At 33.8% G+C, this 17,443-nt stretch overlaps 1 protein-coding gene across 8 annotated transcripts in view; it reads left to right on the forward strand.

Annotated features, from left to right (window-relative positions):
• Window positions 1-17,443, forward strand: part of LOC129751162 (band 7 protein AGAP004871) — a 544,098-nt gene that overhangs the window by 501,522 nt on the left and 25,133 nt on the right. For 4 of the 8 annotated variants that reach the window (XM_055746503.1, XM_055746511.1, XM_055746506.1 and 1 more), the window contains one exon: window positions 9,890-10,002. In XM_055746503.1, coding sequence (XP_055602478.1) covers window positions 9,890-10,002 — 113 coding nt within the window. The remainder of the gene's footprint in view (window positions 1-9,889; window positions 10,003-17,443) is intronic. The other 4 variants (XM_055746504.1, XM_055746505.1, XM_055746508.1 and 1 more) reach the window with 1 other exon arrangement.

A 17,443-nucleotide genomic window follows, 5' to 3' on the forward strand; every position in this document is an offset into this window, starting at 1 on the left:
CCGCTTTTATTTCAGTAAGCGAGGGCGCTTCCGAGTTGATGCCATTTATGCGACTTACTGTTGGCGCTTCAAGCTGCGGATTCTGTTGGCCATCGCTATTCGTGACTCGGAAGAGTTGTTCGAAGTGCTCAGTCCATCGTTTGAGCTGATCTTTTCGATCGGTCAATAACTGACCTGCTCGGTCTTTCAGCGGCATTCTTGCATTAGTCCTTGCATCACTGAGGCGGCGAGAAATGTCATAATCTCCATTGGCGGCGGCTCTTTCTCCCTTTTCGGCCAGGGAGTTTATCCAGGCTCTCTTGTTTCTTCTACAAGCTCGTTTAACTGCTTTTTCCAGCTCCGCATAACGTAAGCGGGCGGCTGCTATGACTGACCCGGTACATGCCTGCTCGATTCCGACTTTCGCCTTTCTCCGATCATCGACCATCCTCCAAGTTTCATCCGACATCCATTGTCAAGCAGAAGGTGAAGAGGAATGGTAGGACGACTCGGGATGCAACAGAGATGAAGAGATTGTGGAACAAAATGGCCGCTGAGGTCAGCAAATAGGGTGTCCAAACTATGATGAGTGGTACTCGACGAAAAGTTCGAAAATTCATCAAAAAACTTTCGGAATAATTTTTTTTATTATTTTTCCTTTGAAGTGCAATAAAAATCCTACATTTTAAGTACAAACAGTTTTATTTCGTTTACATAGCTCCGAGATAGATTCCAGATGTATCATTATCCATGCTTTAGGCCTAGTACAAGATTCCTTGCCAAATTTGGACCAGATCGGACCACGGGAAGGGGTCGCTCAACGAGCCTGAATTTTGTATGGGATTTTAAAACATTTTGTTCAGAAGGAACATGAAAAACCAGTTTTTATCAATAACTCTGGTTTTGAAAACGGGGTTTTTTATAGCCTGAATTATGACAAATATTTCATCCCAAAACTGCATTTCGTTTAAAGTTAACATATAACAGTTATTAGGATTCAAAAATGGGCTGACATGTTTAAGGATGATATTCACCACTGTTAATGAGGCGTCAAAATGTTCGACCACCCCGACTGGAACACTCAATTTGAAATGCATACCATTTCTTAAAATCATGACCGATTTAGATTTATTTGCTGCGTTAGATTGTAAAATCTAAGATTTTTCATATACTTGGTTGTGGCTGTGGATAATATTCACGTTATAGCACAGATGAAGTGATAGTTCGGGGAGAAGTTCAGGCAAACTTTAGGGGAGAATTAAATTACTTGATCCCCATTTCTTGTTTTCATCATATTTTCAAGTGAAAATTACACCACAGAACCCCGTTTTCGCTGTAAAATGCGCATAGGCTAAGTATGATGATTATAAACGACTTTTGCCAAGCAAAAAACTTCATCGTTGAGGATAAATTTTTGACCGTTTTTTCTTAAATTGCATAACCACAGGAGCTAAGGAACATGACTTTCAGTACTTTTTCGGTTGGACTTTCAGTACTTTTTCGGTTGTAATCCATGCCACACTTTAACCATTTTTTCCTTAATTTGGAAACATTTTAGACTGACTCAAGGCTACATTTCTTTATTATTCTTTTTAAAATTGTTTCATTTATAACTTTTTTTTCGATTATAGTTGTTTTACCATCTTTATGGCATTCGCGACTTTATCAACGGCGGAGCGTTAATGAAAAACTTATCCGGTACAACTGTGTTCGATGTTTACTCTTGGGCACGAACTCGCGGACATGGGCTCAGGAGACAACAGACTTGCCTACTGAGCTATATCACAAGCGCACATTTATAACTGAAATAACTCAACATATACGAAAAATATATATTTTATATATTTATACGCCTTTAGGCGAAGTTTATGTTACATTTGTTCTACCTAACTTAGGATTTTTTTTCAATCAATCTAAAATGGTTGTATCAATCAGAACTACCAGATTGAAAAAAAAACACATAAACCAAGGAATTCTAATACTGCCAAAATGTTAATTTTTCGAAAAATTGTTCCGTTTACAGTTTTCTTTCGTTTCTAGGATTCTCCAAGCCATAGCATGTTTTGAATCAAGAATGAAGGTTTTATCGTTTTATTGGCTGATGATTGGAAAAAGTGTTTTATTCGGGTAAGAGATAATTGTGTTGATGTTTCGAAGTGCTGATTTGATAAATTTATTACGTTTAAATGAATCGATAAATCTGCTATCGAGCATGCTTCTAAAAGTAAAAAAAAATCTCAGTTATTTGTGAAACAATTTTAAAAAGAATCATACAGACATGTAGCCTTGAGTCAATCTAAAATGTTTCCACATAAAGGAAAAAATGGTTGAAGTATGCATTACAACCGGAAAAAACCCGATTTAATACACTTTACAGTGGATTGTAGCCTTTCTTACAGCCTGTAAATTATATTTGGGTACATATAAAACAAAATGAACTATGAATTATGATTAATGAATTTCATACGCAATAAATCCAAAATGAATTTAGGAAATAAAGATTCAAAGTTTTTATTAGGATAAAAGTATTTTTATATAATCATAATTTTCATATAAATTAACCTTTTTGAATGACTAGATTCTGAAATATCATGTATGATTCCGTTTCTATGATATTATTATCTCACTCAATTTACTCCTTTTGGAGTTACAGCATATGATATCTTCAAAATGGAAGGGGTATAAAAATTAAGAATACAATTTGAAAAAAGATGCCTGACCATGTATTTCAAATGATTCAACTTCTCAAGTAGAGGAAACAAATACATACATAAAATTATTGGATAAAATTTCAAATGCTAGAGTAAAATACGATACCAAAATGTATAAAATCGGCACAATAGATTTTGAAAATTAAAAATATTGAAAATTTTGAAAGCGTAGTATTTTTAATTTTGTTATTTTGAGATTTTTATTCTGTTTTGTTGATTTTGTCTATTTCGTTCATTTTGTTAATTTGGTCATTTTTAAATTTTGTCAATAATGTCAATTTTATCAATTTTCATGATTTTGTCAGCATTGTTAGTTCAGAAAATTTTGTCAATTTAACCAATTTTCTAGATTTTGTTAGTTTGTCGATTTTAACAGTTTTCATGATTTTGTCAACTTTTTCAAATTTGAAAATTCTGTCAAATTTGTCAATTTGTCAAATTTGTCAATTTGTCAAATTTGTCAATTTGGTCAGTTTTGTTAATTTTGTCAATTTTGTCAGTTTTATCAAATAAGTCAATTTTGTCAATCTTGTCAATGTTGTCAATTTTGACAGCTTTGCCAATTTTGTCAATTAAGTGCATTTCGTCGATTTTGTCATTGTCAATTTGGCCAATTTTCTCAATTTTGTCAATTTTCTTCGATTCTGTCAAGTTTGTCAATTTTGTCAATTTGTCAATCTTGTAAATTTGGTAAATTTGGTCAATTGGGTCAATTCTGTAACTTTCGCCAGTCAATTTTGTCAATCTTTTCAATTTTGTCAATTTTGTAAATATAGTGAATTTTGTCGATTTTGTCTTTGTCAATTTTGTGAATTTTGACAATTCGGTCATTTTGGTCAATTTGGTTAATTTTGTCAATTTTGTCGATTTTTGTCAGTTTTATAAATCTTGTCAATTTTGTCAATTAAGTGAATTTTGTCGATTTTGTCATAGTTATAAATTTTATCAATTTTTATGATTTTTCAGCTAAGTGAATTTTGTCAAATCAATTAATTAAGCCAATTTTGTCAATTTTGTCGATTTTTGTCAGTTTTATCAATCTTGTCAATTTTGTCAATTTAGTGAATTTTGTCGATTTTGTCATCGTTAATTTAGCCATTTTTTCAATTTTGTCGATTTTGTCAGTTTTATCAATCTTGTCAATGTTGTCGATTTTGTCATCTCTTTTGTCAATTTTGTTATTTTCGTCAATTTTGTCAATTTTGTCAATTTTGTTAATTTTGTCAGTTTTATCAATCTTGTCAATTTTGTCAATTCAATGAATTTTGTCCATTTTGTCATCGCCAATTCTGCCAATTTTCTCGATTTTGTCAATTTTATAAATTTTATTACTTTATGATTTTTTCAACTAAGTGAATTTTGTCAAATCAATGAATTATGTCAAGTTTTTCAATTTCGTCAATTTAGTGAAATTGGTCTATTTAGTCAATTTTTTTCAATTTTGTCAATTTTGTCGATTTTGTCATTTTTGTATTTGGTCAACCTGGCGAAAATGGTTAATTCGGAGTTCTTTCATGTTTCTTCAACTTTGTCAATAATGATTATTAGCTTTTTAGCATTATATGCATGTTCCAAAAAAAAAACCAAATGCTTCAAACTCTACTATGGAGGGCTTGGTGGCGCTACTGTTTGGTTGTCATCTTCCATTGGCTTCAGCAAGTGAAAGTTCAGATTGAACTCCAAGCCGTCATCGTTTTTCTCTAGACACCAACCCCAACAACAACAACGCAACGTTAGATCTGAAGAGAGGAAGAGAAAAGGGAACAAAAAACAAGCCCGAGAGCTTAAAGCTCGAGAGGATTCAGTAGCATTTGTCTTATTGGATTCAATTTGCTTCCACGGGCGAAATATTCTCCTGTCGTCGCTGCTTAAGAAAAAGCTTCGTAAGCACGAACGGCACGTGAGAAGATGAGAGGATGTGCATACATCGTCCGCGTACCCGTGTTGTTTTCCCCTTCTCAGAGCAATCTGTACCTGAATATAATTTCGGACGAAGTTACTATCGCTTTCGTACCATGCAGTGTGGGCATGACGTACTCATCAACGACTTTATTTATTTCGGGGTCGTACTCCTTGGTGAAAACCATTGTTACCTTTAATAGTTCGGAACTCCGGTTCCGAAATTTTTGGAATGGTTCGGTTGCAAACTGAACCATTAAAATAAAAAAATTTAACGATTGGCCGGGAAAAATTTAGTTGTCGTCTTCCTCCCACACGGTTTCTGTCATGAAGACATCGAATCTGAGTGGGAGTGAAGCCTGTCTGTTCTCCCTTCCACACATCGACAGATCCATACTTTTAGATAGCAAGCGCGTATCTATGACGTCACATATAATTTGACGTCATTTATACGATAATCTTGATTTTAGTGATTGCTGGTTGCGGCTAGCAAGCCAAATTGACACGTTTTTTGGAGTGATGATTTTTGATATTTACTATGAAAATTTTTTTTTCAAACTATTTTGTATTTTTTTCTTTCTTTTATAGGTTGAAGAAGAAAAAAAAACAAATTTTTCAAGATAAAAATCATTTTTATTGTACTGCTCAGTTTCACAAAAACGTCGAGAACAAAGTTTACAAAAATTCACACAAATACACACAAATACACAGACATCATCAGAACTCGTCGAGCTGATTCGATAGGTACCTATAAAGGTATATCTAAGAGCCTTAATTAATGATCTCCCAAATCGACCGATAACTATACCTTTCTGTAAGAAAGGCAAAAACATGTTCGTTAGCCACTGTGGTTATGAAATTTAAGAAAAACGGCCTCATTAACAGTGGTGAATATCATCCTTAAACATGTCAGCCCATTTTTGAAGCCTAATAACTTTTATCTGTAAATTTTAATCGAAATGCAGTTTTTGGATGAAATATTTATCATCATTCAGGCTTTAAGAAACCCCGTTTTCAATAGAAATCGGCTGAAGGGGACCAGAGTTATTGATAAAAACTGGTTTTTCATGTTCCTCCCGAACAAAATGTTTCAAAATCCCATACAAACTTCAGGCTCGTTGAGCGACCCCTTCCCGTGGTCCGATCTGGTCCAAATTTGGCATGGAATCTTGTACTAGGCCTAGGATCAATATTAGCCTGCAGCGCATAGCTTTTTTAAAAGTCGGGTCATTTGGGGCACTCTAATGGGTAATCATTTTATCAATCCACGCCCTTTTATTTAAAAAAAAATGTACTTTGTTAATAAGTGAAGTGGCCTTATCGTTGAAAATTATGTCGTTTTTAGTGAAAACATTTCAAGATTTGAAATTTTATAGACGGATAGGAAGTAAGAAAATTATTTTATCGCTCAGAGAAGCTCCCTTAAACTCAGAACTGATCTATCGATGGATTGCCTTCTCAGATTGTTATCGCGATACAATGTTTCATATTTTGCATAAGTGCATATTAAGAGGCAGTCAAAACCAATTGAATGTTTTCCAAAAATATGTTGTCTATTCTGTGCAAGCATCATGCATTCTGCATTTCTCAGGAAAATCATTACCAAATTTTGTTGTTGCCAGAAAAAAAAATATTTGGACTTCAGACGAATTATAAAATTCGATACCGTAAATTGGGGGAACTTTGATCAAAATGGAATTTTGGCAGATAATCACTTTTAACTAAGTCTGAGGTTAAAATATCTGAAAACTGTTTTCTTCGAAAACCTATAAATTGAGTTTCAAATAGGCTATATTTGATTTGTAGTTGGAGATTTTATGTATAATTAATACATAAAATCTCCAACTACAAATAAAATTTAGCCTATTTGAAACTCAATTTACAGGTTTTCAAACGAAGAAAACAGTTTTCAGATATTTTAACCTCAGACTTAGTTAAAAGTATAAAATGAAATTTTAAAGTTTTAAAATATGTGTATCTTTTTTTCTTGAAGACTCTCAAACAAACACCTCTCTTGATTAAATGATGGCATTTAGAAGCAAATGAGTTGTTTTATATGAGATTTTAACTCTTTTCCTTTGTATAAGTATAGTTTTAGAGTTAATGTTATGGTCATTCTATGATCATTTCTGGATATCTAAAAAACGGACATTTTCTTTAAGAACGCCTTCATAGAACAAATGGCTAATAATCCTATCAAATGGTTAAGTTTGAATAAAAAAAGATGATATGATTAATATGAGGACCTGGGGAATTGCATCAAGATAACATTTTATTCGTTTTTGAGGCCAGTCTATATTGAGAAATGTTTATAATTTTTGCCCCTAAATGTATGCAGCAACATTGTCCATCTTTTGAGTATATTTGTTTTTGGAAGTAAACGTTGAAAGATTCAATTGAGTCGAAACTAAAATTACTTTTAATGATATTTTAAGCCTCCTGTGCTAATTGGCATAAAACCAATAATTTTGAAGATGTTGAGATACCTTAAACCCATAGTGATCTAAGTTACCCCGAAACATGAAATCTGGTTTTGTAACAAACATTTAGTTATGGCCACTAATGTCATTTGAATATTCTGCTATCAATGATCATGCTTTATATTTAATATTTATACTTTATACTCCTTACCTTAGTAAGTATTTTAAAATTTTTTAGTGTTACAAAAAAAAACAACCCTTTCCAAGAGCGCCGATGTGGTCTAGTGGATAGGCTGGCGCGAGTCTGGTATTGGTACGCCAGGCGTACTGGGTTCGATTCCCGGTATCGGCAAGAAAAACTTTTGGGTTCGAATCCCATAAGCGGGCCGACAGGTAAGATGTGTTTCATTATATAACTGACTATATAATTGGAATGTTCAATCAGTTGCCAGCTGGCCAGGTATATACACGGATGCCGGAATACCTGTAAGTAAACTAGCTCACCTGATTGATTCGTTCTTCCAAAATATACCTACATCAACACACGCAATACATTCACCACATAACAGTTCATACGAAGCCATGGGGTCCGGGTATGGTGGCGCGCTGCATTGGAGATTTGTCGAACCTAATAATCTAAGGAATGCATGTGACCCATACTTTGGCAGAAACTGCGGTGAATCCGTGCACCCATGGTGGATTACCAACATACATACATACATACAAAAAAAAACAACCCTTTCCAAAATGTTAGAAAATGAAATGAAAAAGTGATCAATGTTCCCCCAGTTAACGGTACCTTTTTACATATTCTGCATTACTGCGCTTTTACTACATAGAGGGTTTTTGTTTAGTTAAACGGAGATATTTAATAAAAAATCGACTTGGAACATTAGGTTGATTTTCGTTAAATAAATCTAAATAAAATTTTAATTTGAAACTAACAATACACATAATATATAAGAAACATCTCGATCAAACATAAACTGTGTTGTACGTCGCTCTGGTCGATGCGGTGTGAGGTACAGGGAATACATTATTTTTTTCATAGATTTTCATCATACGGGTTGATTCATCCCTAAGCATTCATTAAAACATAGATCTAGCGAATATTTTTTAAAAGATGTCCATTAGACTGCCACAAATGACTCGACTTTTGAAAAAGTTAAACGCTGCAGGCTAAAGTTGTTCCTGGGCTTAGCAGAAGATCTCATGCCAAATTTGGGCCAAATTGGACCACGGGAAGGGGTCGCTCAACGAGCCTGAAGTTTGTATGGGATTTTGAGACATTTTGTTCGAGAGGAACATGAAAAACCAGTTTTTCGTCAATAACTTTTGTCTCCTTCGACCGATTAGCCCATTTTTTAAGCCTAATAACTTTTTTTATCTTAACTCTTATCGAAATGCAGTCTTCGGATGAAATAATTTTCATAATTTAGGCTTTAAGAAACCCCGTTTTTGAAAGAAATCGGCCGACGGAAACCAAAATTATTGATGAAGAACTGTTTTTTTTATTGGCATCACAAATCGCCCAGTCATGTTCCTAAGCCCCTGTGGTTATGGAATTTTTTGTTAAATTGTCAAGAATTTTTCTGCCCTTACTTCTTTCCGAACGAACAAGTGAATATCATCCAAACCCAAATATTAGAAAAACATTAAAAATTGCAATCGAGCGCAACAACAAATTGTTCATTGGACATTGAGTGTTCTGGTCGGACATTTAGTCGCCTCATTAAAACAGTGATGAATATCACCCTTAAAAAAAGTCAGCCAATTTTTTAAGCTTAATAACTTTTTATCTTAACTCTAATTGACATGCAACCTTCAGATGAAATACTTGTCATACTTGAGGCTTTAAGAAAACCCATTTTTGAAAGAAATCGATCGAAGGAGACAAAAGTTATTGGTGAAAAACTGGTTTTTCATGTTTCTCCCGAACAAAATGTCTCAAAATCCCATACAAACTTCAGGCTCGTTGAGCACCCCTTCCCGTGGTCCGATCTGGCCCAAATTTGGCATGAGATCTTGTACTAAGCCCAGGATCAATTTAAGCCTGCAGCGTATAACATTTCACAGGTTTTAAATTTCCCATACGAATTTGGGGCAGTCTAATATGTCCATGTTAGAGATAATCAATTATAGGCTCATCCTAAATCTCGGTTACTTCCTAGAAACTAAATATTTTTTCAGCTTGAACCTATATTATTTTTTTATTTTTCTGTATGCAATACATTATAAGTGTCCACAAAACGAGCTTAAATTTATCCCATATAAAAAATAAGGTTATAACGTCTCTAATAAAAAAAAAATTATGATAAGGAAGGGCACAAGTAGATTTTCGTTATTTGAAGTGAGTTTTGAATCAATCATCAATTCAATCAAACAACATTTTGTATTTCTCTACAAGAAACAGGTTCTGAGAGAGATCTGAGTAAGAACAGAATTGTTTTCAAAATTACTTGAATACAAGGGTATTCTTGGTTATTCTTTAAAAGACCAGATAATACCGTGAGATGTATTAAATTAAAATGTTTTTAAAGTAGCACAATTTCAAAGTTCGAAAGTTAAAATTTATATCTCATTAGTTTAAACGTAAGACGTAATTCGACGTCCAAGTTATGAGCAGTAGAAGTAGTTGATGCACCCAAAGTATTTGCATGATAAGTGTGTATATTTTAAAACTAATTTCATCCGTTTTTTGTTTTGCCTCAACAAACTTTTGTTCAACTCGAAAAACATAATCTTTAAAATCAGCTGAAGCATTATTCTGATGAAACTTTTAAAAATCAACCTTAACCCAAACTTACACGAACTAACCGGAAATTATCCCTTTTCTCCCGTTTTCTTTTCTTCCCGACGCCCAAAACATGACTTCCGCAGCAGCCGAGGATGAGTCCAACGGAGAAGCGTCGACCTGTGGTCGGATCCTCATCTTTCTGTCCTGGGTCCTGGTGGTCCTGACGATGCCCTTCAGTCTGCTGGTCTGCTTCAAGGTAAGTTAAGCGCCGCCGGAGGGAGGGAAGCCAGAAGAGGGATATTTAATTTTAAAATTTTCCATTTTCCGAAATATCTTGCACCTTGAAAGTTGCTGCTCAACAGCAGCAGCAGCAGTTTGGCGAGTACATTTCCAAATGAACAAGTTTCCTCCACCTTGGGATGGAGACGGGAATTTTATCCGACATTCTCCGGGATATGGGATGGGCAACTGAAGTCAAGCGGCAGGGAGGGAGGGACCAAGGACGGGTATCGAAAGCGAGAAAATAGGTTAAACTTTATTGCACCCTTTTTGCCGCCTATTTGCGAGTCTAATGAAGCGTTCAGTTAAATAGACTGGAGATAGCTATTGCTTGTTAGCCAGCTAGCTTGATAGTGTTTGGGTCCGGCGGAGCTTCGGATTAAGTTTTCGGGTGTTATTCAATTTCTGGGTAATAAAATTTTGTTCACTTCTTGACAGCAAGATATTGCCGAAAATAAAACCCTAACTTGATAAAAAAAAAGTTTATGAAGCAATTATAGATGTTTTAAGCAAGTACAGTGGAAGTTTTTTACATTTTCTGCCAATTAACTTAAAGTTTTAAACAAATATAAAGGTGTTGCATTAATTGAGGAGAAACAGATTTTTAAAAAATCTGATAATTTCAGGATATTTAAAAAAAATTGTAAAAAAATTTACACTCACCAAACGGTTGCAAGTTGTATCATTCTCAAATCCTTGATTTTGAAAAGAGTATACTTAACGAATCATCGATGATCCATACATGGGATGGGATGCAAGGTTGCCAAAATTACAGTAAAATCTATAATTTCACAGAATTTTAAGTAAATTTTAATCACAAAATCTGTGTCACAGAATACAGAATTTTGAAAATATTTACAGATTTTTAAATTTTGTTCGAATTTCCAAAGTTATAAATTTTATATCAACATACATTTTAGATTTCTATCTTCATTTTACAGTAATATGATAAAATTGATAATGTTAATTGGTTTTTCTAAAGTTAAATGTAAAAAAGTGTCATTTATTCATGGCTTTTCGGAAAAATTTATCCTATTTCCATCACAGAAAACCTTCAAAGAATTTCTGGGTTAAAACACAGAAAGTCTGATTTTTTTTATCGCAGAGTATTCTTTTCTGCAACCTTGATGTGATGTGCAATCAATAGAATGAAAGATTTGATCATTAGATAATGAACAAAGGGTCTTGGAAGAAAATTAAACAGAGCCCATGCAAACTCAGCTTGGGACACACTCATTGAAAAAAATGTGCTGAAACGTGTATTGCGCCAAAGATGCCATGATTACCTATGTTACTTCTGACACTCAATACAAAACAAGGATTTTCTTAGCAGGGATTTCCATCCTATTCCCATCCCACAAGAAAATAAAATGCCGAAGAAGATTGACCATCGAACTTAAAACAAATGTCTTTACTCGTCCTGTCAGTTGCACAACTTTGCCATGTGCTTCTTGAGTCAGTTAGAGAACGAGAGCTAATTGTCATAGTCTTTCTATCACGGTATAGGATTGAATCCTCAAAAAACAACCCACAGCTCGGTCGATTCATTCGTTTTGTTTTTCACGCTCGCCTCCAGGCCTTTGACCGGTGCTTTTTTTTTTTTTAAATATATCTTTATTAGTACCAATTCATCATTACATTTATATTACATTAATACATTAAATTAGGTGTTCAGTTCAATATAATGAACTTTCAGAGCCCTATAGTTTAATAATCACTAAAATTTGTTTATTCGACTTAAATTTGCTGAGCACAATCAAGCATTTTTATATAGGAGAACATGCTGTAGTGAAAAAAAAAATATTTTAAACTTAAAACTAAACACTATCCTAAAATTAAACTAGTTATAAAGAGAACGAATCTCTGCGATGGAAGACTGCATCGATTTGCCTCTGAAGTTGGAGATGATTTTGTTGGCCATCTCTTCGATCGATTCAATGCCCGCAATCCGATGAAGATCTTCGGTGCTGTGCCAAGGTGGAAGCCGCAAAATCATTTTCAGAACCTTGTTCTGAATCCTCTGGATGGCTTTCTTCCTCGTCGCGCAGCAGCTAGACCAAATCGGAACTGCATACATTATCGCTGGTCGGAAAACTTGCTTATAAATAAGCATCTTATTCTTCAGGCACAGCCGGGATTTCCTGTTGATGAGAGAATAAAGAGATTTAGTATATTTATTACACTTAGATTGAATATCTTCAATGTGATTTTTAAAAGTAAGATTCCGATCAAGTGTAAGTCCCAAGTACTTCACGTGATCAGACCATTCTAATGAAACCCCATTAAAAGTTATGGAATGATTTTCATTAGGTTTTAAAAAATTTGCTCTTGGCTTATGGGGAAATAAAATAAGTTGAGTTTTGGAAGCGTTAGGAGAAATTTTCCACATTTTCAAGTAATTCAAAAAGGAATTTAAATTTTGTTGCAATCTACTGCGTACCACCCGTAAATTTCGACCTTTGGCTGAAAGCAAAGTATCGTCAGCAAATAATCTTCTACCTTTTCCTTCTGGGACATCAGGAAGATCAGAAGTTAAAAATATTGTATAAAATAGGCCCAAGTATACTACCCTGAGGGACACCAGCTCTAATGGGTATCCTTTCAGAGCATGAATTTTGATAGCTTACTTGCAAAGTTCGGCTAGTCAAATAATTTTGAATAATTTTGGTGAGATATACAGGAAAATCAAATCGAGCTAATTTAGCTACTAAACCTTTGTGCCAAACACTGTCAAAAGCTTTTTCAATATCAAGAAGAGCAACACCAGTTGAATAACCCTCAGATTTGCTAGCGTTAATCATATTAGTTACACTCAAAAGTTGATGTGTAGTAGAATGTCCATGACGAAAACCAAATTGTTCATCAGGGAAAATAGAATTCTGATTAATGTGAATCATCATTCTATTCAAAATAACTCTCTCAAATAGTTTTTTTAAAGAAGGAAGCAAACTAATTGGTCGATAACTTGAAGGCTCTGAAGCACTTTTTCCAGGTTTCAAAATTGGAGTTACTTTGGCATTTTTCCATTTATTGGGAAAATAAGCCAAGTGAAAACATTTATTGAAGATTTTAACTAAAAAATTTAAAGTGCTTTCAGGCAACTTTTTAATAAGAATATAGAAAATCCCATCTTCCCCCGGGGCTTTCATATTTTTAAATTTTTTGAAAATCAATTTAAGTTCATCAATATTTGTCTCACAAGAACTTTCAAACACAATTTGCTTAGAAAGAATATCATCAAATTCTAGGGAAATTTGAGCATCAATTGGACTTACAACGTTTAAATTAAAATCATGAGCAGACTCAAATTGTTGGGCTAATTTTTGAGCTTTTCTGAATTAGTTAAAAGAAGTTTATCTCCATCTTTCAAAGTAGGAATTGGCTTCTGGGGCTTTTTTAGAATTTTAGTTAATTTCCAAAATGGCTTTGAGTAGGGTTTTATGTCCTCTACTGCTTTAGCAAAATTTTCATTACGGATGAAATTTAAACGACGTTTGATCTCTTTTTGAAGGTCGCAATAAATTAATTTCAAATAAGGATCCCTAGTTCGTTGAAATTGGCGTCGACGAATGTTTTTCAGTCGTATCAAAAACTGAAGATCATCATCAATTAAAGGTTGATTAAATTTATGTTTAACTTTGGGTATTGAAGCGGCTCTAGCATTGACTATTGAAGTTGTCAAATTTTCTACAGCCAAATCAATATCTTCTATTGAATTCAATGGAACGTTTACATCTAAATTACGTTCAATAAAATTTCTATATCGCTCCCAGTTAGCCTTTTGAAAATTGAAAGTTGATTTTAAAGGGTTTTCAATGGGACTTTGGGATAAAGAAAATGTTACTGGAAGGTGGTCTGAATCGAGGTCCGCATGAGTAACTAATTGACTACAATGCTCGCCTAAATCCGTCAGAACCAAATCAATTATGGAAGGATTTCTAATTGAAGAAAAACAAGTATGCCCATTAGGATATTCAACAGTATAATAACCTGCAGAGCAGTCATTAAACAAAATATTCCCATTTGAATTTGATGAAATATTATTCCAAGATCGGTGTTTTGCATTAAAGTCACCAATAATAAAAAATTTAGATTTATTTCTGGTGAGTTTTTGTACATCTCCCTTCAAAAAATTTTTCTGTTCACCGCTACATTGAAAAGGCAAATATGCGGCAACAATTATAATTTTCCCCATAGAAGTTTCCAATTCAATTCCAATTGTTTCTAAGACTTTTGTATTGAAAGAAGGAAGAAGTCTAAATTTGAGACGACTATTGATGACAATAGCTATACCTCCACCTGGTCGATCAAGTCGATCATTTCGTAAATTTTAAAGAAAGCATTGCTATTCAAGTTATTGTCTGGCTTTAAAAAAGTTTCAGTGATGGCAGCAATATGTATGTTTTGAGTTTTCAAAAATAAAAAGAATTCATCTTGGTTAGCCAGCAAAGATCTAGCGTTCCAATTCATAATATTAAAACATCTATTTGGATCCATGAGGGAATCGTAAAGTCATAATAATTTTGTTAGCATAATTAAAAGAAGTTTGGAAAGCTTCAAACATTGAATTTGCTTTCAACATAAGTTGCATCATTTCCATTAAATTTTGATGCAAAAATTTTAATTTTTCCTCAGTAATCTCACCCAAATCAACAAAATTGTTAGAATCAGAAGAGGAAGGAGAAGAAAAAGTATTTGAATTTCGGGGATTTTCCCATGCCTTCGCATGAACGTTGAGACTTGGTTTTTTCCCATTTTTATTAGTTAAACCTGAAGAGGGCAATCCATTTTCAACCACTTCTGAGAACGATAAACAACGAGTCTGTGGCGCAGAATCAGCCCAGGTAACATTAAAATCACTTCGGGTATTACCCAGCCGTGATTCCAATGTAGGCCGAGGCTGACTGCGAACAGGCAGGTTGTTTGCCGGTATTGACCGGTGCTTGATTTTATCCTAAGGTTGCCAAATTGCCCGGTTTTATCCGGGTTTGCTCGGATATTTAGTATGGGAGAGTGGGGAATCATGGGCCACTATTTTCGTTGTTCGCTGTGTGTATAAAAGATAAAAAATGGTATGGTTTTCTACATTTTCAAGGTATCATAAGGTATTTGTTTTTTAAAATGTAATAAGTTATTTTCCCCAAACTCTGACTGTTTTAATAAAAAAGCAATATTTTTTTTATTTTTGAAAAATGGTGGGGAATCGGGAATCATAATTCATTTCGTTATTTTAAAGTAATTTCATATGATGAAATAAAAAGAGAGCTGTGTATGATCGAATAGATTCCAAAACCTGGCTCGCAAACGTTTTGGCAAAATTCCCTATATAGGATGAACCAAATATTTTTCAGAACTCTTCATTTGGCATAAGAAAACTTTACATATAGTTTTAACCAATTTTAAGTTCTGAATGTATATAAAAACATAAAAATATAGGTGGTTCAAGATGTGTGGCCCACGATTCCCCACAAGCTATGATTTGCAAATTGGTTGCGTTTGTGTGACTTATTGATGTTTCATCAAAAATTCCTTTTCCACGAGAAAGATCATGAAAAAACCAATATCATAAGCGTATGAGCATATTTTTGTTATGAACTTTAGGTTCCCCATCGATGCAATTAGCGGGTGTATTTTTAATTATGAAAGTAAATTTTTCTAACTTTTTTTAGCTTGATAAATAAAAAAAGCATATGATGCGTATTTAAGGGGAGGGTAGGGTCTAACACTTTCAAAAAATCGATTTTTTTATTTTTTTATTTTCTTATTGTAAAACATTTCAAGAATGTTGTGTCAAATTTTCAAGTCAATTGAAGCAAAACTGTAGAAGTTATAGGCCTTTATCTCCTCCTATCTAATACTGCAAGAAAGCAAGAGCAGAAACTTCAAACGCGTTTTTCTCGAAAGCACATTTTTAAAGTTCGTGGACATCGTCATTTGAAAACTACTTATCCGATTCTTTTCAAATTTGGAACATGTTTTCTACATATAAAATACCAGACCCCAACGTTTTTCTTTTTTGATTTTTTTACTTTGGGGAGATTTTAGAGGTGAAAAATGGCGGATTTTTGAGTGAAAAATCGTAGTTTTTACTTCAAACAGCCACAAAAATTTCATAAAAATATTTTTAAGTAAAATAAAAACGTTGGGGTCCAGAAAAACATCTATTAAAAATGTTTTGCTCTGATTTTTTGACTTCAGATGATTCTGTGCTGAGATACAGTGTCCACCGCAAATCCTGTTTTCTAAAAGGCATCCTCGAAAATGCTCCGTCACCGGCTCATTTTTCAATATTTTTCTACGAAAAAATTACTAAATGTTCTTTTAACAATGCTTTGTATAATGCAAAAAATTTGAATACATTTGTTTGAACGATAGCTCTAGAAAAAAATCTTGAAAATGGTGTTTTTTTTATACCCGTTAGACCCTACCCCCCCCCCCCTTAAGTCAACAACATATAGAAATATATACTCACGCAAAGCGACGACGATGGCAGTTGGTTCGATATTTTTATCTCAACACACATCTGAGATATTAAAAGTGGCCCACGTTTCCCCATGGCCCACGATACCCCACTCTCCCCTACTAAATTTGAGAGCAATCCTGTCCTAGCCTATCCACTAGACCACATCGGCGCTCGGTTTAAAATCTATCGATGAGTTTTGATAAAAAAATATTTTTTTTTCTTTATTTTTGAGGAATTTCTGAGTTTTGACAGAATTTGCCCAGATATTGCCCGGGTTTATGGTCGTTAATTTGAAATCGAATGCCCGGATTTTGCCAGGTTTTTATTCAAAAATGGCATAGTTTGTCCCGTTTGATTTCCAAATTCAAAACCGCATACATAAGCAAAAAATGCTTTATTAGATCTTAATACATAAGTAACATCAAAGAGATCATCTAGAGACTCAGTAAAAAAATTCTTTTTCCTTTTCTACGCCTGCAACCTTAGACTTATTTTTTGTAAATTCTTTCAATTTTCAAACAGTTTTATTAATTTCTGCACACAGTGATCGGTTCTTCTGGTAGGAATTCGTGCTTTTGCAAAAAGATTGACACTTCTTGTGTTACTATTTCTGCACTTGTTTTAGTTGTCTAAATAATTGATTAATAAAATGTGGAACAAAACACAAAAACATTGCCGGTTTGAAGGCAATTTGGTGCTCACGATTTCGTTTGTAAAAAAGTCAACATGGCTAATGAATCACTTTTTCTGATTTTTTGAGAGCAAATTTTTTTTGACGATGATGATATTGTGATATTTAATACAGAATCGCAAAAAAAAAAAACTGAAATTATAATGCTCAAGGGAAAATTATAAAATAATAATCACCTGTGTGGCCATGCGTGGTAACCCCCCGCACGGGAAAAATCGTTAAAAAATACACGAAAACGCTCATACTTCTATAAAAAAAACTAGC

This window comes from Uranotaenia lowii, chromosome 3 (assembly GCF_029784155.1).
Source record: "Uranotaenia lowii strain MFRU-FL chromosome 3, ASM2978415v1, whole genome shotgun sequence".
NCBI classification, from domain to species: Eukaryota; Metazoa; Arthropoda; class Insecta; order Diptera; family Culicidae; genus Uranotaenia; species Uranotaenia lowii.